General features: G+C 52.3%; 4 protein-coding genes across 5 annotated transcripts; 3 read left to right on the forward strand and 1 right to left on the reverse strand.

Annotated features, from left to right (window-relative positions):
- The first annotated feature begins 1104 nt into the window (after positions 1-1104).
- Positions 1105-7185, forward strand: LOC117650936 (LDL receptor repeat-containing protein egg-1-like). Its single transcript, XM_034394587.1, has 3 exons — positions 1105-1231; positions 5392-5541; positions 6057-7185. Exons 1-3 carry the CDS (start codon positions 1149-1151, stop codon positions 6343-6345), a joined length of 522 nt encoding a protein of 173 aa, XP_034250478.1. The 5' UTR covers positions 1105-1148; the 3' UTR covers positions 6346-7185.
- A 9190-nt stretch (positions 7186-16375) lies between these two features.
- LOC117650534 (phosphotriesterase-related protein) lies at positions 16376-18837 on the forward strand. The gene is made up of 7 exons (XM_034394037.1): positions 16376-16745; positions 16829-16988; positions 17070-17260; positions 17357-17515; positions 17590-17754; positions 17904-18121; positions 18208-18837. The coding sequence occupies exons 1-7, from the start codon at positions 16724-16726 to the stop codon at positions 18346-18348; spliced, it is 1056 nt and encodes a 351-aa protein (XP_034249928.1). The 5' UTR covers positions 16376-16723; the 3' UTR covers positions 18349-18837.
- On the reverse strand, positions 18460-20186 carry LOC117650535 (phosducin-like protein). The gene is made up of 2 exons (XM_034394038.1): positions 20041-20186; positions 18460-19939 (listed from the first exon to the last, which is right to left on the reverse strand). The coding sequence occupies exon 2, from the start codon at positions 19928-19930 to the stop codon at positions 19061-19063; it is 870 nt and encodes a 289-aa protein (XP_034249929.1). The 5' UTR covers positions 19931-19939; positions 20041-20186; the 3' UTR covers positions 18460-19060.
- A 217-nt stretch (positions 20187-20403) lies between these two features.
- On the forward strand, positions 20404-23302 carry LOC117650533 (homeobox protein Wariai-like). 2 transcript variants are annotated; one of them, XM_034394035.1, is made up of 8 exons: positions 20404-20558; positions 20896-21101; positions 21201-21285; positions 21373-21474; positions 21561-21711; positions 21812-21927; positions 22030-22250; positions 22363-23302. In XM_034394035.1, the coding sequence occupies exons 2-8, from the start codon at positions 21045-21047 to the stop codon at positions 22834-22836; spliced, it is 1206 nt and encodes a 401-aa protein (XP_034249926.1). In that variant the 5' UTR covers positions 20404-20558; positions 20896-21044; the 3' UTR covers positions 22837-23302. The 2 variants fall into 2 exon arrangements, with proteins under 2 accessions (XP_034249926.1, XP_034249927.1); XM_034394036.1 differs by lacking the exon at positions 20404-20558 and adding an exon at positions 20590-20805.
- The last annotated feature ends 800 nt before the right edge of the window (positions 23303-24102 follow it).

Below are 24102 nucleotides of genomic sequence, written 5' to 3' on the forward strand. Positions count from 1 at the left end.
GACCAGGACCTGGAGCACTATTATCCCCGCACGTAAACAGTTTAGCTCTCTCTCTCTCTCTCTCTCTCTCTCTCTCTCTCTCTCTCTCTCTCTCTTCTCTCTCTCTCTCTCCCCCCCCCCCTTTCCCCTTTTCTCTCTGGCCGGACCGCTGAAGTTCGCCGAAGAAAACTTTGCGAATGAAACATTTTTCCCGGTTTGGGGCTGCTTCGCTGCTTCCCTGCTTTTGGCTTTGGCTTTCGCGGTGCAGGGAACGGCCGCGCAGTGCGCCGCCATGGCGCCGCCAAGCCTGGGCAGTTCAGTGGGGTCGCAGGTTATAGTGGACAAATGACAACATACGAGTCCCGCGGGGGCGGCGGGCCGGCGGGGGGCAGCGGCCCGTGGAAGAGCGCGGCAGCGTGGGGGAGGGGCTGGTGTCAAGAAAAACATTCTCCCAAAGAGAAAACAATTACTCTCCTGCTGAATACTTTTCAATGTGTGCGTGAGGCCCGCCGCGGCCCGTGCATCGGTCCCCGCGCTAAAAACAGTTGCACTGGAAAACGGTGGCCATCACCACTTTCGGGGAGATAAAGTGGCGACCGTTTTCGGGTGTGGTGGCGCTGGCCGTGGCCAGTGTGGTGGATGCTCATTTGGCGGTTTGTGTGTAAACAACGCCGGTATCGCCGAGACTTCGCCATCAACGGGTCAAGGGCGGGGCGGGGCCGCGGTGACCGTGGCACACAGACAGACGGACGGACGGACAGACAGACAGACAGACAGACAGACAGACAGACAGACAGACAGACAGACAGACAGACAGACAGACAGACAGACAGACAGGCACACAGACGGGCAGTGCTTGGTTCAAGTCTCGCGCTGCACTGCTCTGATAGGCGCTTTGCGATAGCACTGCCGTCTCCGCCACCGTTTTGCGCTCAAGGCGCCTCCGTGTTTCGGTCCGGCGGTCGTCGGGGTCTTCCTGATAACCCTGTCGAACGATTCCGCTCACTGCACTTCTCGCTCTGTCCCTCTCGCACTCCTCCGGCACGCTCCGTGAGCGCGAGAGGGACAGAGCGAGAATCGCTCGACCGGCCGGCCGAGGCCCGCTGGGCCCGCTGCTCGCTCGGCCGTGCGCGCTGCGCGCCACCTCAGTCCGAGTCGCAGCCGCCACCATGCTGCTCCTGCCCGCCTTGGCCGCCGCCCTCTCCGTCGTGATGCTCGCCGTCGGTTCGGTCAACGCCGCCGGCTGCGACCCGTGAGTAGAGTACCACACACACACACAGAGAGAGAGAGAGAGAGAGAGAGAGAGAGAGAGAGAGAGAGAGAGAAGAGAGAGAGAGCGAGATTGTCGAGGGATAACGACTGTTTGGTTTCGTGTCAGCCGGGTTACCGAGGTACCCGGATAACCCCTCGGATTACCTGTGAATTAAAATTGGCCAACATTGACCCGGATTACTGGTGTGCCGTCCAGGCGCTGTAAGCCGGTGCCCCGGATAAGTCTTTACCCCCTAGGATTGTCGATGCAGTGACAGCCAAATGTTTGGCACAACACGGTTCTGGTACAAATCAGGAAAGCCGAGCTGCCGATGCGACCACACTGATAAAATAAAGCCGTACTTTTCACAGGAAAATTAACTTCACATTCCGACGGTCAAAATACGAGCCAGGTATTTTTTTTTTTTTCGAATAAAGTTCTTTGTACGAAAAGCGCTCCGAAGGTGTCGGTCGAAATCAAAATCTCAAGTGGTTTCCCGAGCGCTCCGATCAGATTAGCCGTTCTGTCCACACAGATAAGCGGTTCTTCCGGGCGGCTGTCGAATTTCGTACAGTTTTGGTGGAGCAGTGATTTACAATGAGAGTTCTGAGCCGCCGTCCGCTGCAAAGCATCGACCTGAAATCTTCGTCAGCTTGCCAATATTTGGAGCCTTGGTGCCGAGGGGGTATGCACTAGCGTAATAGTCGGTTCACTCTATCTGTAATAGCACGCGTAATAAGACGCGTAATAGTCGCGTAATAGCCAAAATTGTCACATTTTTATCAATTTTGGAGTGTTTTAGGCCGTTTTTTAGTTAAATTCCGATTAATTTGTGGCGTAATAGAGCGTAATAGCGTAATAGTCGGTACACAGGTTCAGAGAGTGCATACCCCCTCGCTTGGTGCAATGCAAAATTTTGGCGATACGGAGAGTGCTTTAGAGACAGTTTTGCCGATTTTTGGCGGTGAAAACGGCGTGTCAATTTTGTGGCAAGCAAACTTGCCTCTGCAGCACGTCGCAGTGTCGCGGACTTGTCCAGGCGGCTGCATAGTCCTGACGGGTCCTGACAGGCGAGGCAGCGCGCTGCAGCGTCCCGAGCGTCGCCGCGATCCCGTTCCGACCGCCTGTCTCGCCACCAGGCCGGATCCAGAGACAGGTTCAGAGAAAAGGGGGGATATTGCAAAAGTTGCTTGACAGAGACCAAGTCCGACTTTTGACCTGCCTTTCAGGCGATAATTTCGCCGCACGGTGGGCCAGAAGACCGGTGGAGGTGGCCAAAATTCTAGACGCACTTTGAGCTCCAGAGTCAGTTGATTGGCCTCGAACCGAATGTGTGACCCCACCAATTGATTCCTCGTTCAGAGAGCAATCCATTGGTGGGGTCACACGTTCCGTTCGAGTCCAATTTAGCGACTCTCTAGCTCAAAACGCGTCTGGAATTTCGGCCGCTGTAGGAGGCGAACTGTACCCGTCGGCGCAGAGTACCCCCGGGTACACAACGCCTAGGGCCATAGTACCCTGGGGTACATGACGACTAGGTTCAATGTACCCAGGGGTACAATTCGCCTAGGTGCCAGGTGAATTGTACCCCGGGCACAATGCGGCTAGGCGAAATGTACCCCGGGGTACATTTTGCCTAGGCTTATTGTATCCCCCGCCGGCCGGAGGAAGATGCACGTCGCCTAGGCGCAATGCATCCCCCCCGGATACAAAGAGCCTAGGCGAGGAGTATCCCCTCGGCCGGCCGGAGGGGGATACAATAAGCCTAGGCGCAATGCATCCCCCCCGGATACAAAAATCGAAAAAAAAAGAAGAAAAAAAGGGGGCCCTTCTCCCACCTCCGCACACAGGTCGGAGGGCCGCCTGCAACTTCGGTGGATCGGGGGAACCGGTGCTTTACAGGCGGCGACCCCAGGGGTTCTCGTCTGTATATGGGCCGGGCTTGAAGGGCGGGTTTGACAGTCTCTCTCTGCCTTGAGAGCCTTTGCTTTTCGCGGGGTGGTCTGTACCAAATGTACACCCGCTGTCCGGCGCTCTCTACCAAACATACAGCTTGTTTAAGGGCCAGCTTCAAAGGACTTATCATCTCCTCCCGACGAATCAAGGAGGACCCACCCGCGACCAATTACGGGTGGCTGGATTGACGGATCAAATACTCCGTCGCTCCAGTGCCGAGGCCAACCCGCCGAAGCGCAGTTGCTTTTTAGACACCCCAGCGGAGTGGCCAGGTGAATGTGACTCTGACCACTACGCTATCAAGCTTGTACGTCTGGCGTCGTGTTGGACGACGGGTTTGAGTTGCAGTGGAAGGAAGCCAGTCGAAAAATGTAATGAAATGATGGGAGTCGATCCCAGGACCTTACTGCCGGGACCGCACGACTTTTGCCGCTCGCCCACCACGGCCCATGACGAGTAGAGCGGCGTGAGGCGGGCTCTTGACGCGACAGAAATGGACCGACCCGGTCAAAATTTCACAAGAAGTTTGGGGAGTCGAACCGCCGACCTCAGCACGGAGAAGCGACGCCTCTACTCCCTAGACCACCACGGCACATGCAGTTTGTTGGCTGAAGTCACGGTTTTCAGCCACACTGGGCGAGGCAGTAAAATTAAATTTTAATGTTTGTTAGGAATCGAACCCCGACGTGTGGGACTGTTCTACACGGCTCCGCTCTGATGGCCTCAAACCGTTCCACAAAAGAAAGGAAATCGAAAAAAAAAATTGAGATGCCGGTATTCGAACACCGCACTGTGCAAATGTTACAGACGTTCGATCGCATTTGCACAGTGCGGTGTTCGAATACCGGCATCTCAAATTTTTTTTTCGATTTCCTTTCTCTTGTGGAACGGTTTGAGGCCATCAGAGCGGAGCCGTGTAGAACAGTCCCACACGTCGGGGTTCGATTCCTAACAAACATTAAAATTTAATTTTACTGCCTCGCCCAGTGTGGCTGAAAACCGTGACTTCAGCCAACAAACTGCATGTGCCGTGGTGGTCTAGGGAGTAGAGGCGTCGCTCCTCCGTGCTGAGGTCGGCGGTTCGACTCCCCAAACTTCTTGTGAAATTTTGACCGGGTCGGTCCATTTCTGTCGCGTCAAGAGCCCGCCTCACGCCGCTCTACTCGTCATGGGCCGTGGTGGGCGAGCGGCAAAAGTCGTGCGGTCCCGGCAGTAAGGTCCTGGGATCGACTCCCATCATTTCATTACATTTTTCGACTGGCTTCCTTCCACTGCAACTCAAACCCGTCGTCCAACACGACGCCAGACGTACAAGCTTGATAGCGTAGTGGTCAGAGTCACATTCACCTGGCCACTCCGCTGGGGTGTCTAAAAAGCAACTGCGCTTCGGCGGGTTGGCCTCGGCACTGGAGCGACGGAGTATTTGATCCGTCAATCCAGCCACCCGTAATTGGTCGCGGGTGGGTCCTCCTTGATTCGACGGGAGGAGATGATAAGTCCTTTGAAGCTGGCCCTTAAACAAGCTGTATGTTTGGTAGAGAGCGCCGGACAGCGGGTGTACATTTGGTACAGACCACCCCGCGAAAAGCAAAGGCTCTCAAGGCAGAGAGAGACTGTCAAACCCGCCCTTCAAGCCCGGCCCATATACAGACGAGAACCCCTGGGGTCGCCGCCTGTAAAGCACCGGTTCCCCCGATCCACCGAAGTTGCAGGCGGCCCTCCGACCTGTGTGCGGAGGTGGGAGAAGGGCCCCCCTTTTTTTCTTCTTTTTTTTTCGATTTTTGTATCCGGGGGGGATGCATTGCGCCTAGGCTTATTGTATCCCCCTCCGGCCGGCCGAGGGGATACTCCTCGCCTAGGCTCTTTGTATCCGGGGGGGATGCATTGCGCCTAGGCGACGTGCATCTTCCTCCGGCCGGCGGGGGATACAATAAGCCTAGGCAAAATGTACCCCGGGGTACATTTCGCCTAGCCGCATTGTACCCGGGGTACGATTCGCCTGGCACCTAGGCGAATTGTACCCCTGGGTACATTGAACCTAGTCGTCATGTACCCCAGGGTACTTTGGCCCTAGGCGTTGTGTACCCGGGGGTACTCTGGGTCGGGGGGGTACACTTACACGCCGACACCGCCTCCACCGGTCTTCTGGCCCACTGTGCGGCCCCGGCCGGGTCCGCGCCCGCTCACCGCGTCTCTGCTTGCAGCGAGGTGGGCTTCTCCTGCGGCGAGGGCCGCTGCATCGACAAGAAGTACGTGTGCGACGGCAACATCAACTGCAACAGTGGCGCGGACGAGAGGAACTGCACCGCGTGCGCCGCCACGGCCGTGTTCTGCGGCGGCCGCTGCGCCCACAAGTGAGTCCCAGACGGTCCACAGTGGGCCAGAAGACCGGTGGAGGCAGCCGAAATTCCAGACGCGTTTTGAGCTAGAGAGTCGCTAAATTGGACTCGAACGGAACGTGTGACCCCACCAATGGATTGCTCTCTGAACGAGGAATCCATTGGTGGGGTCACACATTCGGTTCGAGGCCAATCAAGTGACTCTGGAGCTCAAAGCGCGTCTAGAATTTTGGCCGCCTCCACCGGTCTTCTGGCCCACCGTGCGGTCTCAGGTCCGGCCGCCGACCGGGTGGCCGCACATTTTACCCACTTACAGAGGCCGTTTCGAACCTTTCGGGTGGCTAGATGGGGCTGAGGGAGCAATCATTCGGGAAATTTGGAGAGAGATTCAGAACGTAAAAGAATTTTGCTTCGTGTGCTGGCGCCGAGTCCGCCGCGTTGAGATGGAACCGACTCCAGGCTTTGAGAGGGTCGTGCGGCGTGCGGCTCCGCGCGGCTCCCCCGGCGTCACCAAGCTCCCCCTGTTGCAGGTGCGACGGCATCGCGCGCTGCGAGGATGGCGCCGACGAGGTGGGCTGCCCCACGCGGCCCGTGTTCGCCTGCGACTCGCGCACCGTGCTCGCCTCCAAGCAGTGCGACGGCATCATGAACTGCGACAACGGCGAGGACGAGGAGGGCTGCAGCTTCCCGGAGGACTGCCGCGGCGGCGCCGTGTACTGCGACAACCGCTGCTGGCCCGCCTCCATCCGCTGCGACCGCGTCGTCTGGTGCTCGGACGGCGCCGACGAGAAGGGCTGCCCCTGGTGGCCGAGCGCGTAGCGGCACCGCCCGCCGGACCGTGGAGCGACGGTTCGAATCCCGCTGGACCCTGAGATAAATTTGTTTTGTCTGGACAATGGTGGAGAGTGTGAGTAAGTGAGTGAGGGAGCGGCTGTTTGGCGCTGTTCCGTGTCGCCGTGGCGCTCCTCGTCAAGTGCAGTGCTGCAGACGCCCCCCTGGAGTGCGGCTCGCCGCGCCATCGGCCATCCCACGGGGCGCGCAGCACACCGCACAGCACGCCGCACAGCGCTGCACCGCCGCGTCTTTCGACAACGCTCTACAGCTGTAAAACGACACCGTAAATTGTGCGCGCCTGCCGGCAGAGGGGCAGTCAGTGTGGGCGGGGCGGGGCGGGGTGGGGCGGAACGGGGCAGTAATGAAAACGGATGCCCGGCGTCCGTAATGGAGACAATCCCCCTTGCGGCCGTATCCCCGCCGGTTGCCGTTGCCTCCGTTCCGTTGCCGGCCGGACCCCGGCCAGGCTAGGCCCGCTCCATCCTCCAGTGCTCCAGCGGGCCGGACGCTAGAGCCTCCTGCCCCGAGCCTGTCCCGGAGCCCGTCCTGGAGCCTGCTCTGGAGCCTGCCCTGGAGCCTGCCCTGGAGCCTGCCCTGGAGCCTGCCCTGGAGCCTGCCCTGGCCGTGGAGACTGCAAACTCTGCACTCCCACGAGCGAAGACTGTAAATTCAGCACCTCCGCATTTTAAGAGTGGAGTGGTTTCACAGTGTGGAGCCCGTCCCGGAGTGACCACTGTACGTCCTGCGACTTTTCCCCGTGTTTACTCGAGACGCGTCGCCGGAGACGAATACACCTGCTGGCGTGCCCACTGCCCAACCTGTCGAGATCTTTTTGCCTCATTGCCTCGTTCTCTCTTCAGTCGATCACACGGAAGCAACACGGGCATTTGTGTTGCTGATTGACACTCCTACCCCCAGGGCCCTCTACACTACCACCACCACCACCTACCAGTTCTACCAGCGTAGCGGCGCGGCGAACAGCCGTGGTCTAGCCCTTAATGGTAATGGTAATGGCCGGTAGGCAGCGGGAACGCACGCAAGCACTGGGGTTGCCTATCGCCTCGCCGTCGGGCGCTCCCTCTTCGGCTAGCGACAGCGAGCAAAGGCAAAGGCCCATTTCTGAGAAATTCATACAGCGTTTTCGTGGGTGTGCGCGTGCATGTTTGTCGTGCTGCCGGCCTGCAAAGAAGACAAAGGGGACAAAGCGGACGCCGCGCAGTGAGCCAGAAGACCGGTGGAGGCGGCTAAAACTCCAGACGCGTTTTTGGGGTGCAGAGTCACTAAATGGGTCTCGAACCGAAACGTGTGACCCCACCAATGAACTCCTCGTTCGGAGAGCAATCTATAGTGGGGTCACACGCTCAGTTCGAGTCCTGTTTAGCGACTCTGGAGCTCAAAACGCGTCTAGAGTAGAGTTTTTGCCGCTGGCGCCGGTCTTCTAGCTCACTGAGCGCCGCCCGGGGCCTTCTCAGAACCGCACCGATGGAACCAGGATCCCAAGAAACGCATACTCGTTACGTCGAGCCAAATTCACGGGCCCTTTGGACAAGCCCACGAGACCCGGCGCCGCTTTTCGACTAAAAGAGAACATCGACTGATAGTATAGAAACGCAGCGTGCAGCGAGTGCTGCCTTTCATACTTCACACATTGCGTGAGATTAGGTAGTTCTTCCAGATCAAAGGGCGGGCGCATGTTTTTTCGACGTGTCCACAATTGTGTGAACTGAGACCTACGCGCTGCTCGGTCTCCAGATTTCCAGGAATATCATCAGTACATTACTAGGAACGTCTACTGGGATTCTCAAAAATATCGGTTCATTCCCTGATGGATTTGCCGTGCACGCTGCCCGTCCCCTCGTCAAGACAGATGTCATTCATGCTAGCTTCTGTACCGGTCGCACAGTACACCACATGGTGTGAACTCCTTTCCAAGGGGAGCGCGCAGTAACCACACCGTATTATTTTTCGTCCAACGTGTTTCCTTTTTCTTCTCTCGCGCTGGCCATCACCGCCAGCACCGACCGCCTCTCCTCTCCGCCGCGGGCGTCGCCGGCGCGGCCGGTCTACTAAGCTCGCAGCGTGGCCGGCCAGTGTCCGGCCAGTGGCGTGGCCGCCCCAGTGGCGTGGCATGGCCGTGCCGTGGCCAGTGGCAGCTCGGCCTGCCCCGCACACGCTCAGACGGATGATTTAATTAACACCAGCAGAGCCTTCTTCCCCGGGGCTGCGTGTGGAGCCGGAGGGGGGGGAGGCAGCGGTCCTGTCTAGAAAGATACCTGCGAGGCGGCAACACCCCGCCCCGCCGCTAGGTGACCAACCAGACCCTGCCAGGCCTAGGACCCGAGGACGCCGCCCCCGAGCTACTTTAGCCTCCTCGCCGGGGCCGGGCCACAAACAACGACCGAAAGAAAGGCCTCCCGAAAAAAAAAAAAGAAATCAGGGAGTCGGAAAGTCCGCTCTGGAATCCGTACAGTAGCTCGCGAGGAAGAAGGCCGTGATAAAAAACGACTCCGAAGCTCCGTGGCGGTATTCGCTTGCGCCATTAACCCCCGGGCCCTTTCCGCCCCCATCTTTCCCCCTCCAGTCTCTGGCCCACCTCCCAACGCCCGAAAGCACAATCTGCTTCAATACTGGCTTAATGAACGATTGCTGGCGCCCATGCAGACAAACGCAATTAAATGGGAATTCCCCCCCCTCTCTCTCTCTCTCTCTCTCTCTCTCTCTCTCTCTCTCTCTCTCCCTAGTACCTCGCAAGGTGCTCCAAGGTGGCCCATTACGAGCGGGTCTTGAGGGACGCTCCCCGCAGCTCTTCGCCGCCCCACACTCCAAATGCTACACGGTGGCACCGGCCGCATCGGCGTCTAATGGTAACAATTGTCTCATTTTCGGTGCGACGGGATTTCCAAGGTAAGTTGCACAGTCAGCGGGTGCGCACCGACAGATCGTGTAGAATGTTCACCGCAAGACTTTGAGTGCGCCCACGCCGCCTGTGCAGGTGCCGCTACCCCATGCCGCTCGGCTGCGCGGCGCGGAGTATCGCCCAGCCAGTGGAGCAGCCCGTGGCCCAGCCTCACAGCGAGCGCCCCTCGCGGTCGTCGCTGGAGAGCGACAGACCCAAGGGTAGCTGTACAACGTAATCCAATTTTGCCGTCATCTGGCTTCGGGCAGATCCGTCCTCCACAGACTTTCCCCGCGCCGGTGGTCGGTGGTCCGTGCTCTAACACGGCAAATTTTCTCTTGTCCGCCGATTGCCACTTTGGCATGTAAATTGACGCCGCCGTGTGTCTGGTGGGAAGGGACCAGCATGCGAGTTGGAAAATTTGGCACCACTTGCCTGCTGGGAAAAGTCAGTTGCAAGTCTGTCACTCGAAATTCATTTGGCAGAACACATGGTGTCGTGGAGGTGGTAAAATCTGTACGGCCTGTCTTTTTGAAGGTGATTTCTGGGAGCACGCCGATTACGCACCCTAAAGTCCGTAAATGGAGGTACAAAATGTAACCGCGTGACCGTCGGCACGGTCGCCACCAGTACATGTCGTCGTCGGCGAAAGCGATGGAGTCGACCGGGGTAGTAGCCAGTTGGGCGCTACGCCGTTGGAGGGAGCGGCCGTCGGCGGCAGCGGCCGTTGCAAGCGCTCGTCCTTTTCGGGAAGAGGACGCACAGGCGCTCACCGTGGTCCGAGAAGTATCTCAGTAGAACTGCTGTGACAGGCGCTCAGGACGTGGGGAGCGTAGACTCGAAGCGAAGTAGACTCCAACGTGCCGTCCTTGCTTACGACTATTTACTACGCTAACCGAGGTCGCCACCGCGAGCGTGCGGCGGCTCGGCGCGCGCAGCGCCATCTCGCGGCGACTCGCGGAACCTTGTCTATGTACGCTGTAACTGGAGCGTACTTGTCTATGTACGCTGTTCTTAGAGCGTACTTGGCAAGTACGTAGTACGTACACAATATTTGAAGCGGACATCAGACAAGTACGCTCCAGTTACAGCGCACAAGTAAAACACTTTGATTTGTAGAGCGTTCACATTGTTTTGCAAGTCCGGTGACCGAAGTCGGGGTGGCTGCGCGGAACTTGACGCAGCCTCGCATCTTATGTCCCAGACTTCCCACTCTGGCCGAGTGGGTAGCGGCTCTGACTGGCAGGCGAAAGGCTGCGGGTTCGAGTCGCCCAGACCGCGGGTACACTTTTAGTTTTGTTTGTGTTGTTGTTTGATTCCCGACTATTCGCAGACGGTTCGCAGACGTTCAACACACCTTCCGCTCCGACATGTGCAGGGTGCACCCTGCCGTCCGCAGACAGTTCGCAGACCGATTAAGGTACCTTTTTGTCTGCGGACGGTCTACGGACTGTCGGCGGATGGGCCGCGCCCTGCCTGCGAACACGCTACTTTCGGCCTGACTTTTTCCCGCGCCCCGAGCCGCTCCCCGAGCCCGGTGGGGTTGGCAGGTTTGGCGTCAGACTCGTGCCCCGTGCATCCTCGCACCTGGCTTTGATCATCTTGAAACCCAACACGGCGGGGCGGGGCGGGCGGGCCAGTGGGGCGAGGGGGGGGGGGGGGGGGGGTGATGGCGGGGTGGGGCGGGGCGGGGATTGTGTGAATTGCAAGGCGAGGCGGCGGGGCAAGGCCAGCTCCAGACTGATTCCGAGAGTCGTTTCCGTCGCTCTGTCTCTCTCGCTCGTATACGACCCGCTCCATGAGTGCTCTGTCTCTCTCGCTCGTATACGACCCGCTCCATGAGTGCTCTGTCTCTCTCGCTCGTATACGACCCGCTCCATGAGTGCTCTGTCTCTCTCGCTCGTATACGACCCGCTCCATGAGTGCTCTGTCTCTCTCGCTCGTATACGACCCGCTCCATGAGTGCTCTGTCTCTCTCGCTCGTATACGACCCGCTCCATGAGTGCTCTCTCTCGCTCGTATACGACCCGCTCCATGAGTGCTCTGTCTCTCTCGCTCGTATACGACCCGCTCCATGAGTGCTCTGTCTCTCTCGCTCGTATACGACCCGCTCCATGAGTGCTCTGTCTCTCTCGCTCGTATACGACCCGCTCCATGAGTGCTCTGTCTCTCTCGCTCGTATACGACCCGCTCCATGAATGCTCTGTCTCTCTCGCTCGTATACGACCCGCTCCATGAGTGCTCTGTCTCTCTCGCTCGTATACGACCCGCTCCATGAGTGCTCTGTCTCTCTCGCTCGTATACGACCCGCTCCATGAGTGCGAGAGAGACAGAGCGATCAGCCTGCGGCCCGGACAAAACGCCCAGCCAGGCGATCCCTACGTAGGGCGCGACACTCCGCTCCGATTGACATCCACTGCGCCCCGTAGCAGCCGACGCTAAAAGGAAAAGCAAACACCAAAAAGAGGAGAAAAAGTCGGCCAACACAAAAGCAAAGCGATCCGCGCGTCGCGCTGGAAGCTATTTTTGTATCACTACAATGCACCCCCCCCACACACACACACACACCTCCCCCCCTCCCAACTCCTCCCCCTCCCCAATTTGCGCACAAGACCGTGCGGTCGGCCTTCTCACACTGTAGGCCCGGGCCGGGGAGCGCCCGTCCCGGTGCTCCGCTGTGCTCAACGGGTGGCCTACCCCGTGACTCGCGGGCGCTATGCAGTGTACCAACTGAACCGCGATGATGGCGTAGGCGGAGAAGCGGAGGTTCGCGCGGTGCAGCAGCAAAGCCGCTATTCGTTGCTCTGTCTCTCTCGCACGGCGAGGGAGAGCCCCACGAGTGCGACGGAGACAGAGCGACGAAGCGACTCTTCTGAATCGCTCGGCAGGCCGAGGTAGACAGCGTGCGCACTTGGTGGAGTGGTATCCGCTACCTTACGCAAGCGCGCCACCAAGACCTGCATCTCCCCTCCACACACACACACACACACACACACACACACACACACACACACACACACACACACACACACACACACACACACACACACACACACACACACACACACACACACACACACACACACGTGCGCTCACACACACACACTCAGCCGCGCCCCGACTTCGCCACTCCTTGGCTGCTTCATTGTTGGAGCTTTCTTTTGTCTCCGCACAACGCCACTACATCTTTTATCTCGGCCGGGGCCGCCAGGGCGCGGGGCACGCCCTCGCCACCTCCGGGTAATCTAGTGCTTCGGCACTCCATCTCGCTCGCACCACCCCTTCGGCCGCGACGCCCCGTGAGCGCGGGAGAGATGGAGCGACGAAAACGACTCTCGGAATCAGTCTGCAGGTGGCCCTCCCTCGGCGGCGGCGAGGCGAGGATGGGAATGGGTGGTGGTGGTTTCTGTAGTGTAGACTGATTCCGGGAGTCGTTTTCATCGCTCTGTCTCTCTCACACTCACACCGGACGCTCCATGAGAGAGAGAGAGAGAGAGAGAGAGAGAGAGAGAGAGAGAGAGAGCGACGAAAACGACCCTCTGAATCCGCCTGCTCGTGGGCTGGCCCTCGGTGGGCCGCGCCACGTAATGCGCGCCCAGTGTTTCTCTTTCTCGGTCGCCGAAAGTTTAACGGAGAGAAAAATTGCATTGCTTCATTACTCTTTCGGGGCGGGAAGCGCGGCCTGCTGACAAGTCGTGGCGGGGCGGGGCGGGGCGGGGCGGCCGGAATCGTGGCAGGCTGCGGCGAGAGCGAAGCAATCCGAGGCAAAGGTGAGTTTAATGGAGGAGAGAAGCTGTGGAATCGTCTGGAGGACCGCGAGGCCATTGAGGCTAGGACCTGGCCAGGACCTGGCCAGGACCTGGCCAGGACGACGGGGAGGCCAGGAACACGCCACGAGGGGGCAAAAACTCGTGCAATCATGTGTACACGGCCCCCGAAATCACACGCGAATCATTGAGAATCACGCGAAATCAAGCAATCCAAAATCAGCCAAAATCACTAAAATCGACCGAAATTAGGCAGAATCACACGAAACCAGGCCAAATCAGTCCGAAATCATTTCTTTCCGAACACAATCAAACGCAATCACGCTCAACATCACCCTGGTGCGTCGCGAAATAAGGCAAAATCAGCCATGAAATCAATTAAAACCATGCGCAATCATTCGTTTTCCGAATCATGTGTACACGAAAATCCCGAGTTTTTGCCCCCTCGACACGCCACCAACGCCACGAAGGAGAGTGGCACCTCTTCCTTCACCTGCACTTGAACGAACCGCGGCAAGCAGAGAGGGAAACGAGCACAATATATGGAGGAAATATTGTCCCTAATTTACGTTTTAAATTGCACACCCATGTACACAAACATGGCAATAGTTGTGGACAACACTGTTAAAAAAAGTGCTGTAAATTAACAGCACTTTTGCTGTTAAGTTTGATAGCAGCACGACTTGTTTTATTACAAGCATGTTGTAGCCCTCGGTGCTGTTTTCTGACAGTTCGATTGTAATAAAACAATACTTCTTTGGAGTCTTCGACGATGTCTTCCCAACATTTTTGTTGATTTCATCGTGCTGTTATTAAACAAGACCCTTGTAACCTGACAACAATGTATGTTTTAAGATTGCAAAAGGCTGTTTCTAAACATGAAACCTGTTCAACGACAACTCAACTATTTTGAATCACGATTTCATTGTTGTTACTTGACAAGGAAATTGTTATGAAACGAAAGTGCTGTTTCTGGATGGGTTTCCTGTTCAGACACAAAACAATACTGCTGTTTTTTAACAGCATTACTGTAGGTGATTGTCTTGTAATATTACAGTGGATTTTTAACAGTGAATGACAGCACATAAATATCTATAGTGTGTACACACAATCATGCCGCCGCCGCTCTCCAGCTTCGCTGAGGCTGTCTCTCAGACCCACTGGTACAGAATTTTATTTTTAATGAGCAAAAAGCGGCCATGATGAAGCGCTTCCCGCCCGGTGCTTCCCCAGCCCGCCTCGCCTCGTTGTCAAGCAGCACGTCAAGCACGGCCTGCCCTGGCCTGCCCGTCGCGGCTCGGCTGGCCTAGGGGCTGGCCTAGGGGTTGGCCCTCTCGGCTGCAGACTGATTCCAAGAGTCGTTCTCGTCGCTCCGTCCCTGTCGCACTCACGGGGCGGTCCGTATGGGTGCGAGAGAGACAGAGCGACTCTCAGTCTGCAGGGCTCGGCGCGTCGCAGGGACTCGGCACACCACACAAGACGCAAGCGAGGCGCCGCGCGTCCCAGTGGCGCGGGCGGCTGCGGCTCTTGAGGTTGAGTGTACACAAAGCAACTGTTTCCCAGGCATACCGCCCCGCGCCGGGCCGGGCCGCGCCGGGCCGGGCCATCAGCGTGCGCGAGGCGCGGCTGCCAACCTCCCGGCACTTTTGCTCTCGTTGAAAACAAACAAGAAAAAAGCGTCGCCAGCCTCGCGCCATCCTCTGCCAGTGTCAAGACACTCATCCTTTTTTTCTGCAGAGGCTGAAAATGTCGTCCTTGTTTCAGTTTCCCTCAGAAAACGTGACAGCCATCTCGCCATCAACGCGCGCGCTCCATCCCTTTCCGGTTCCATAAAAAGGACAAAACGGGGACGGGGCCTGCAGGCTGGGCGTCGTCTGCGTCTCTCTCGCACCCATACGGGACGCCCCTCGAGTGCGAGAGAGACAGAGCGACGGAACCGAATCTCAGTGTGCTGGCTTGCCTGGTTCACCGCGCGACCCGCGAGACACTCGTGAACCTTTGCTCGCCACAGTCTGCATTACTGGGACGGCTCTTCGTGGCGTGCGCGTCGTCAGTCTGTCTCTGTCGCACTCACGGGGTACCCCCTAAGGGCGCGAGAGAGACAGAGCGCTCGACTGGTGGGATGAAGCGGCGGCGCGGAACGTCCCGTTTCCCGCCAGAACCGTGCCACTCCATGTCCTGCAGCGGGCTCATTCCCGAATCTCGAATACTATGCTCTATGCTCGAATACTACGTCGCTCTGTCTCTCTCGCACTCACGGGGCGTTGGGTAGGGGTGCGAGAGGGACTGCCAGACGGGGAGCTCTGTAACGGAGTCGGACTGCTGGCCGCGTGACTAAGTGGTTTTCCGTGTCCAGTTTGTCCACAGCCCTGAGCACCACCGTCCGTCCGCGCCACCGGGCCTCAACAGGGAGGGGGCTGGGAGGGGGCTCTCCGGGTCGCGGGTAGCGCAGGCAGCGGCCGCCGGCAGGGAGACTGAGGGGACAGACTGCGCCAAGGGGTCGTACTTTTGCGACACGTGGTTTTACCCCCTTCTCCTCCTTTTCTGGTTGCGAGTCACATGGAAGGTTGGTCGGAGCAGCTGTCAGGCATACTCGGACGCGGATCCAGTGGGACAATGCCCCCCCCCCCTCCACACACACACACACTCGTGTAAATTTTGTCAGAATGTCAGAAACCTGTCTGGAAACCTGATCAAAATTCACGCACCTCTGAAAGATGAAAACTTATTCTGACATTCTGTAGAACTCGAGCCATCAACGTCAGACTAAGTTTTTAGAGAGTCAGATTTCAGAGGTGCGCTTATTTTGATCAGGATTTCAGACATGTTTCTGACACTCTGACAAAAATTTACACGAGTGCCTTTTTAGCCTGAAAGGTAGGCAGTCAAAAAGCGACACGCTTCGCCTCTCCCTCTGGCCGGCTCTGGATCCGCCACTGCCAGCGCGGGGTGTGCGGGGCAGGGGCGGGGGCGGGGCCGGGTTCGTGGACTGTGGACACTACACTACTTCATGTTCGTTGCCGTCGCGCTCCAGGCGGCCCCAGCCCCCCGCAGGCGCGCCTGCCGAGCGATTAAGGGTCGTTTCGTCGCTCTTTCTCTCTCGCACTGATGGGGCACTCCGTAAGGGTGCGAGAGAGACAGCGCGACAAAGCGATCTTCTGAATCTCTGTAGGCCAAGGAGAATGCCGAACTAACACGATAGGGCGTTGGTCAGAGGCTGCACCGCGGGTTCGACGTTAAGTCTTAACCACTCCCAGTAGAACAAGACAGTCATGACTGCGCAGTCATGCAGCGATAACGGACTGATAGCGGGCGCAGGCTCCGCCAGGCTCCGCGTCGAGCGACAGGCAGGGCAGGGCAGGACCGCAGAGCTGTCAGGCACCGGCAGGCACCGGCAGGCACCGGCACGGACGACGGCAGTCGCGGAGGCTGGCAAGGCAAGGCAAGGCGCCTGAATGTAGGCACTCTCTCTGCGGTGCTGCCATTGTGGCGGCGTCCACTGCGACAGCTGCAACCTGCAACGTGGCGTTGAAGCGAGGCAGCCCGGCCAAGTCAGTGCCTCCCGTCATCCCAATCCCAATCCCCACACCACCAAGTCTGCCGCTGAACCGGTCCACCATCGGCGAGGTGAGCCTGCGACGCGCCCACTTGACGAGCAGGACGGTGACAGTGCGACATTGCCCTACTCCAACGCGCCGCTATGGCCTCTGTGGTCCAGACAGGTAAATTGGTCTCTGAAACCCTTCACGCTCGCTGTCATTTGGACTGGTCTTGAAATGTGTCAAACAAATACGGCTGCTCACAGTGTTGGGGCCAGTGGACGCTGGCAAGCTTGGACGAACTCTCACGCATGAGCATTTGTCATTGAACTTCGATGAATTCTACATACCGCCCCCGCCCACTTTGAAGCCGTTCATAGAAAAAAGCCTGTGTCTTGAGAACATTGGTTTGGTCAAGCAGTACCCGTATGTATTCTCTTATGTGGAGAAATATACTTCATTGTTTCTGCTAAAGGTGTACCAGAACTTTTTATTTGGTTGTTGCAGGTATGGAAGCCGAGAGAATCTTGCTTTCTATGGAAATGAAGTTGATGCTGCAGTATTATTTGATATTGAGCTCTTTAAATCTGCTGGAGGTGGGACCATTGTGGAAAATACAAGCCATGGAATTCAACGAAAGATTAAACTCATGGAAACCGTTAGCCGTCAAACAGGAGTGAATATTCTGGCTGGATGTGGTATGTTTATTTTTCTATCTCCAGGAGTACAAACCTCAAAATTTATATGCCAAACCCAAAGAATTTTTGTTCTATGAGTGTTTTAAAAATGTCTAGGATACTATGTTGAGAACCTTCAGCCTGAGAGTGTCCGCTGCATGAGAGAAGAAGAGTTATACAACTCTATCATAACAGAGATGACAGTAGGGTGTATCGACTACCCCAGTGTTAAATGTGGATTTATTGGAGAGGTGGGCAGCGTATGGCCAATTACAGGTACTTCACCCTATGTTTATGTGCAATAAATGGATTTTATTTAAGTTGCCATTTGTAAATTTTTCCGTTTTTAGACTTTGAGAAACGGGCCATTCGAGCTACAGCCCAAGCACAAAACACTCTTGGATGCGCTGTTACTTTTCATCCAGGCCGGCATAACAAGGCTCCATTTGAAATCATGCGCCTCTATTTGGAGGCAGGAGGCAAAGCAAATCGAGCCATTATGTCCCATTTGGATCGTAAGTCATTCCTTGATCGATAATAATACTGACATTTCGTGATTTAACTGTCTCAGTTAGTCCTCTCTCTCTCTCTCTCTAACCTTGGTCGCTATGGCCATTTTTTTTAATTCTAAAAATTCAAAAATGTCGCTTTATTTCAATTACAGGTACATTTGATGAAAAGCAGCACTTCCTTGATTTTGCTGAGCTAGGTTGCTTTTGTCAACTGGACTTATTTGGCACAGAATGTTCATGGTACCAGCTAAACCCCACCCAGGATATGCCATCCGATGCTCAGAGGGTGGAAATATTTTCATGGTTGAAAGCTGAGGGAAAAATCACTCAACTTCTTGGGTCTCATGATATTCACACCCGACATAGACTGGTAGGTGTTAACATTTCTTTGTTTTTTTGTTGTTTTTTTAAATTAATATTGTAGGCTTATCTTTTAAAGTGTTCAAAATTTTTCAGGTGAAATATGGAGGACATGGTTATTCACATCTTTTTACAAATGTGGTACCAAAAATGTTACTGAAAGGGTTCAGTCAGCAAGATGTTGACACCATTTCTATTGAAAACCCAAAAGCATGGCTAATTGGTCACAGAGTATGAAGCTAAAGCTATACTGTACTCAGTAGAATTATTGGAACTATGTTGAATGCTTCAGGAGTCATATATGTAACATAGGAAGAGGAGGGTCAGGGAAATTAATAACAGCATCAGTTGCCTTGATGATATAGCAATCTTTTTATTTGTTAAGTTTGACAGTAGAAGAATACATAGAAATATATTTTTTAGAGAGTTAGGTAAGAAAATTTCATTTTCAAGAACAACCTAAACTTAAAAGGGGAACATGTAAGTAACAGTCCTTAGAAATTTCTACATTTAGCTCAATTGAAGTACCTAGTTCAAGGGGTCCATATTATGCTTCACAATTTTAAAAAATTTGGCAGACGTGTAAGAATACATAGATAAGGCTTAAGTGTTTGGCTTCTGGACGAGGATTGGTCCCGACAGTCTCAATTTGCATGCACTGTGCAAACCAAAAACTCTACCACTCCTTAACTCAATAAGAGAATAAAAGACAAATGTTGAAACGCACATTGGAAGAAGTTGCTTTAAACCTAGTACTACATATAATACTTAAGAATGTAATTGTATGGATATAATAATGAGAGTGCAGTTCGAAGTTATACAAGGCTTGGTACAAAAGATCTAATAGTTATTTCTAACAACATGCAACATCAACAAGAGATCACTTACAAAATCATAGATTTATACAGTTTAAAATGTCTAAAAGCAACATTTAAGAAGAGGCATTTTTCTAGTCATCATCTTCATCGTCATCGTCATCATTTAATGATGACTGCTGTATAATTTTTGGAATACAAGATTGGTCTGGTATCACACCATGCTCAATAAGAAATGCTTCAACTTCCTCGGCAGAAAAGTCAGAGCCAAGATCATCTGTAATTCTTACAAAGTTCCCTATAAGCTGCCCTCCCTTGTAGGCCAACAAAGCAGGAAGCCCTCCAGACTTGAAACGTTGACTCATTCCAGCGACAGAGCTTAATATTTTGCAGAACTTGACCTTCGGAAATTTCTCACTTAGACATTCAAGACAACTATTCATAGAGTGACATCCTGAAATATTATTCTCACATATATGAATGATTACAGTCACTGCGGCATGCTCATTATCAATGACCTCCAAAAATTCTCCACTTTCATTTAATGAAATCAGCTTCCCAAATGACGGGAGGTTTTTGTACTGGTCAAGCATCTCTTTCATCCTTTTCTCTTGATACTGAAGAAGAAAGCTGTCCTCAAGAAGCTCTTGAAGCTCCGGATCTAGCTGCTCAGCTTTGGCTTTATCCTTCTCATCATCTAAAGCTGACTGACATGTAAGAGACAATTTCTTAATGAGCTCCAATTTTTCTTTTTCTTGTTCAGCACGCTTCTCTGTTTCTAACTGCTTGAATCGTTGCCAATCCTTGATCACACCTTTCGGGCCAGTGTTTGTCGATGAGCCAGACCAAGGCTCAGGTTGTGGCAAGGCATTGGAGTTGGAAGGCTGAGTCTCTTTGCCACCAGTTTCTTCATCTCCAGAGCCTGACTTCTCGTCTTCGTCTTCACTACTACTGCAGTAGTTGTGAAGTTTCTCTCCTAGAATCTTGTCTTCAAGTGTGGCCATTTTCCTTGCCTGTTGGTAAGAGACACTTTACAGTTTCAGAGGTTTACCTGTGCTGGAAAACAAGGGTCGCACTACAATATTCTGCTATGAACAAACAGCGAGGAACTTACAATGGGCTTGCAATGAGAAGAGAACCGATCACTTCTTGTCAAAACAAGTCAAACCCTCGATTGATTTTTGTTTACAAATCAAGAAGTTCACCAGTTCACACACCCCTTCCCCTTCTCCTTCGATAGTATCGAGCACCAAGAGTGCACTACCCCCAACTAACAAGCAATAAACACCACATTCCCGTTTTGGATCTCAGAGCAAAGTACAGCGACAGCCCTTCACGCACACTTTTTTACACTAACAGTGAACAAAGGATTTTTGCTACAATGACTTGGAAGCAGATTAAAATAGCCTAGTTTTTCATGTTTTTCCGTAAAGTTGGTGTCATGTAAATGGGTCTTTTCGTGAGGCTAGCTGGGCGGAATCGCAATCGCAAAGTGTTACTGATTGTGTTCTCATTTTCATGTTACAAAACCTATTTTAATGTTTTTTTTATGATGTTCAAACGAAAATTTGAAACGTTTAGTCACTTTGTGTGGTGTCTGGTTTCTCTCAGGAACATCGAGATTTAATTTAGGTCAGTCCTATTGACTTGGGTGCGGATATATGTGAAGTAGCACAGGGATACGGCCACTGTGAAAACAAACTAAGAAACTACCTCTCATGAAAATTTGTTATTTATTTAAGTTGCACTCATGCCTTCAAACATCTCAGTCACAACACCTAGTTACATTAGTTGACTGCAGTTTCTGCTGTATTCACAGTCTTCGTTCTCGACCTATTCGAATATCGGTTTATCATGTTTACCTGTGGACTGTGGTTCTGTAAACTTTGGAATCAGTTTCTTTATTTCAGATTATATATGTTCCATTTAGTCATACTTGCAGCATTATTAACTATTCCCAATGTTTCAGGAATAATCACAATTTGTCATAAAAGGGGCCATGGCCTCAAATGACTCTGGAGTCGAACTGGTAATGAAAGCAATGATGGACCTTTTGACAGCAAATCAGAAGACAAGATCGACAAAATTGAACAAATATCTACCGTAGGTGTGTCCAAAATGTTTCCATTATTCCCTGAAAATGTGTTCAGTAGCACAGAAAATGCAGTGAGAATGGTGAGTTTTACCTAAAGGTTTCACTACTAAACTATTTTGTAACTTCTAAGATCACAAAATATGTTGGAAGTTTATTCTTTATATTATCTGTTCCTTTAGACAAGCTTTTTATCTGGGCCTGGCCTACCACCTTTTAAGCTGCCATCATCTGGTCTTCCTCCAGGATTTGCCAGAGACCCTGAAAGTAAGTACTGTATGATGGATGCTTTGAACTTGTTACACTTCTTGAAAAACAGTCATCACCTTTTTTCTATTGCTTCTGTTATTCCAGGGAGATCTTTGTTAATGATGAAACGGCTCAATGAAGGGGCATTATTAGATCAGGCTAAAAAACGAAGTGAATGGAAAAATTGGGAATGGACTGATGGTCTAGGTATTGTACTTTATTTGATATTTGTGGTCTGCTTCCCAACATTCTTATCTAAATATGTTTTTAAAACCTTCTACTGCTGCTTACAGTTGAGCGCAAGTTGAGAATCGCTGTCTCTACTAACAATATTGAATTAGTTCAAAGCTATTTATTTTCTGGTGTGAACCCAAATTGTGTGGACTCCATGGGTAGATCACCCCTTCACCTTGCATCATGCAGTGGCTATTCAGACATAGTAAGGTAAACAGGTTTTCATCTTCTTCTACAAATTCACTTGGCCTAAGATTATTGTATTTATTATTAGTATAATTCTATTTATCGTTTTATTTGGATTTTTAAGGTTACTCTTAGAGAATGGAGCCAACCCCAATCAACGTGACCGACTAGGCAATACCCCTTTACATCTAGCTGCCTGCACTAATAACATTGTTGTTGTTACATTATTGCTAAAAGCAGGTGTGTAGTTTGTTTTGGATTTTCTTCTCTGATTTTTTTTAAATTCTTTACTGTAACAGGGCATTTTGTACTGTTTGTAAATTTCTTTTATTTTTACTGTAGGAACTGATGTATGCACTATTGACTTGCACGGGCGCAGCCCACTGCAATTGGCTCAGTCAAAATTAAAACTTCTTCAGAAACATATGAGCGGTGATGGCACTTCTGAAAATTGTGCCAGAAATCAGTCCTTTCAAGTTGTTTTCCCTCCTAAGCAGTCCCTTGAAACTATTGCAGAAATGCCTGTATATGATAATGCATATGTATCTAATCAAGCTTTGCAGGTGTGTATGTACTACCTAATAATTAAATACAGCTTTCGAATATTTGTCTTATATGCAGCTGCATGCAGCACAATGTAACTTGTTTTTTCAAAAGTGTCATTTCTTTTTACAGATAGTTGAAATGATAAAACTCTTTCTTCAGAAAAGAGGGCAAGAAGCTGAGGCTGATCTTTTGAGTGCTTTCTCATCTCGCTTGAACTTAAGTGAAACGAAAGAGCAAGTGGAAACTCAAGTCAGGGACTTGTTAGACAGCTTATCTGGTCTCAGTCTGAATAGTATGAGCAGTGCAAGCAGTGCAAGCAGTGCCAATGAAACCCAAGGATCAGCAAATGCCACAAGCGTATTTAATAACAATTGCACTACGAGTGGCCCTACTGGTGCTTCATTTTTCTCCAATGCCTTCTCACCTTCAAGCAGTGTGCCGAGTACCCCATTCTGCTCGTTGATGCCATCGGCTGATTCAGATTCGCAGGCAGGACCAATGCGGCATAGAACATTTCGTAGAAGAGCTATGCGCCGGATGGAGAGAGGGGTGGCTCAACTCTACCATACACGGGAAAGGGAGAAAAACTATGATAACAACTGAAATTATCTACTTGATGTGTTTAAGTTTTTTGTGCATTTTAGCACATTATTTGTGATATTTGCCTTCTGCAGTGAAATCAGCTTAATAGTGTCATCTCTTTTTTTGGGGGAAAGACAGTGATATTTGGTTTCTTACCTCAACCTTGTTTTGAGTCCACTTAAGTTGTCTGCTAATGACATTAAGCTGGTTTTCCTGCCCTTTTTGCCCTTTCTTAAATATGTCTTTGTCTTGTACATACTTAAGAACTCTTGTTGATCTGTAAGACATAAAATCATTGTGATAATTTTAAGAATGTTTTCTTCGTGTAATGAGTTTTCATCTTGTACTGAATCCTTATATTATGACTATAATTCATTTTGTAGAGTTTCTTGTTTTGCTCAAATTCTGGACATCAAGAATAGAGGCCAACCAATTAATCAAGACTTAAATAAAGACATACTGTTCAGAGACTCTTCACACATGCTGACCAAGTTTGTCACTTTTCTTCTTATCCCTTCAAAAATGTCATTGTAGCCTTAAGAGTTTTTTTTTTTTTTTGTTTTGTTTTGAACTTAAGGATTTATCAGTAAGTAGTTAATTATGTACTTATTGATTCTTAATGTGTAATTGTAAAGTGGAATAATGGCGGGGAATCAAGCTGCTGCCATACACTATTGTAGATGATTGTTTCTCTGAGCGCTTGCTACTCAACTGCTTTGTGAACATTCCTCTCTTCCCAATGTCATTTGTTTGAATAAATTTCATTTCATTTGTTATTTTTTATTCCTTACACATTGAATGTCCCTCCTCCCTCATCTCGCTTAATTGTTGATCAGGCCGTAAGATCAAGACAGAATGCAAAGATATCGTGAAGAAACAGCAACACCATTATTTCACCGTCCTGGGGCGCCTGTGGGCCCTCTAGTTGCGGTGAAGAGGCTGTGGACGATGCCTTTCCGGCGCACGCTCAAAGAATTCAAGTTTTGTCAGAAAAAGACTGTAAAGGGCCGAAATGGTCATCAAAATGGTGTCAGGAGTTCTAAGGGAGTACTCCAGCACATGGTACTCCAAATTAGGATCATATTAATTTTTTTGCTGAAGATGTGAAAAAAGTTCGGGCACATGACGTCTGTGTGTTAGAGGCTAAAGCCGCGCCACCAAGGTATGCCATGCCACCCATTTGACACACTGGGGGAGTGGGAGCCGACGGCAGGAACTCTTCTGCACCCTAAGAGGGAGAGGACGGACGAGTGTTTGCTTCGCGTCTTTATTGTAGCCTGGAAGTGC

This window comes from Thrips palmi, unplaced genomic scaffold (assembly GCF_012932325.1).
Source record: "Thrips palmi isolate BJ-2018 unplaced genomic scaffold, TpBJ-2018v1 HiC_scaffold_5, whole genome shotgun sequence".
NCBI classification, from domain to species: Eukaryota; Metazoa; Arthropoda; class Insecta; order Thysanoptera; family Thripidae; genus Thrips; species Thrips palmi.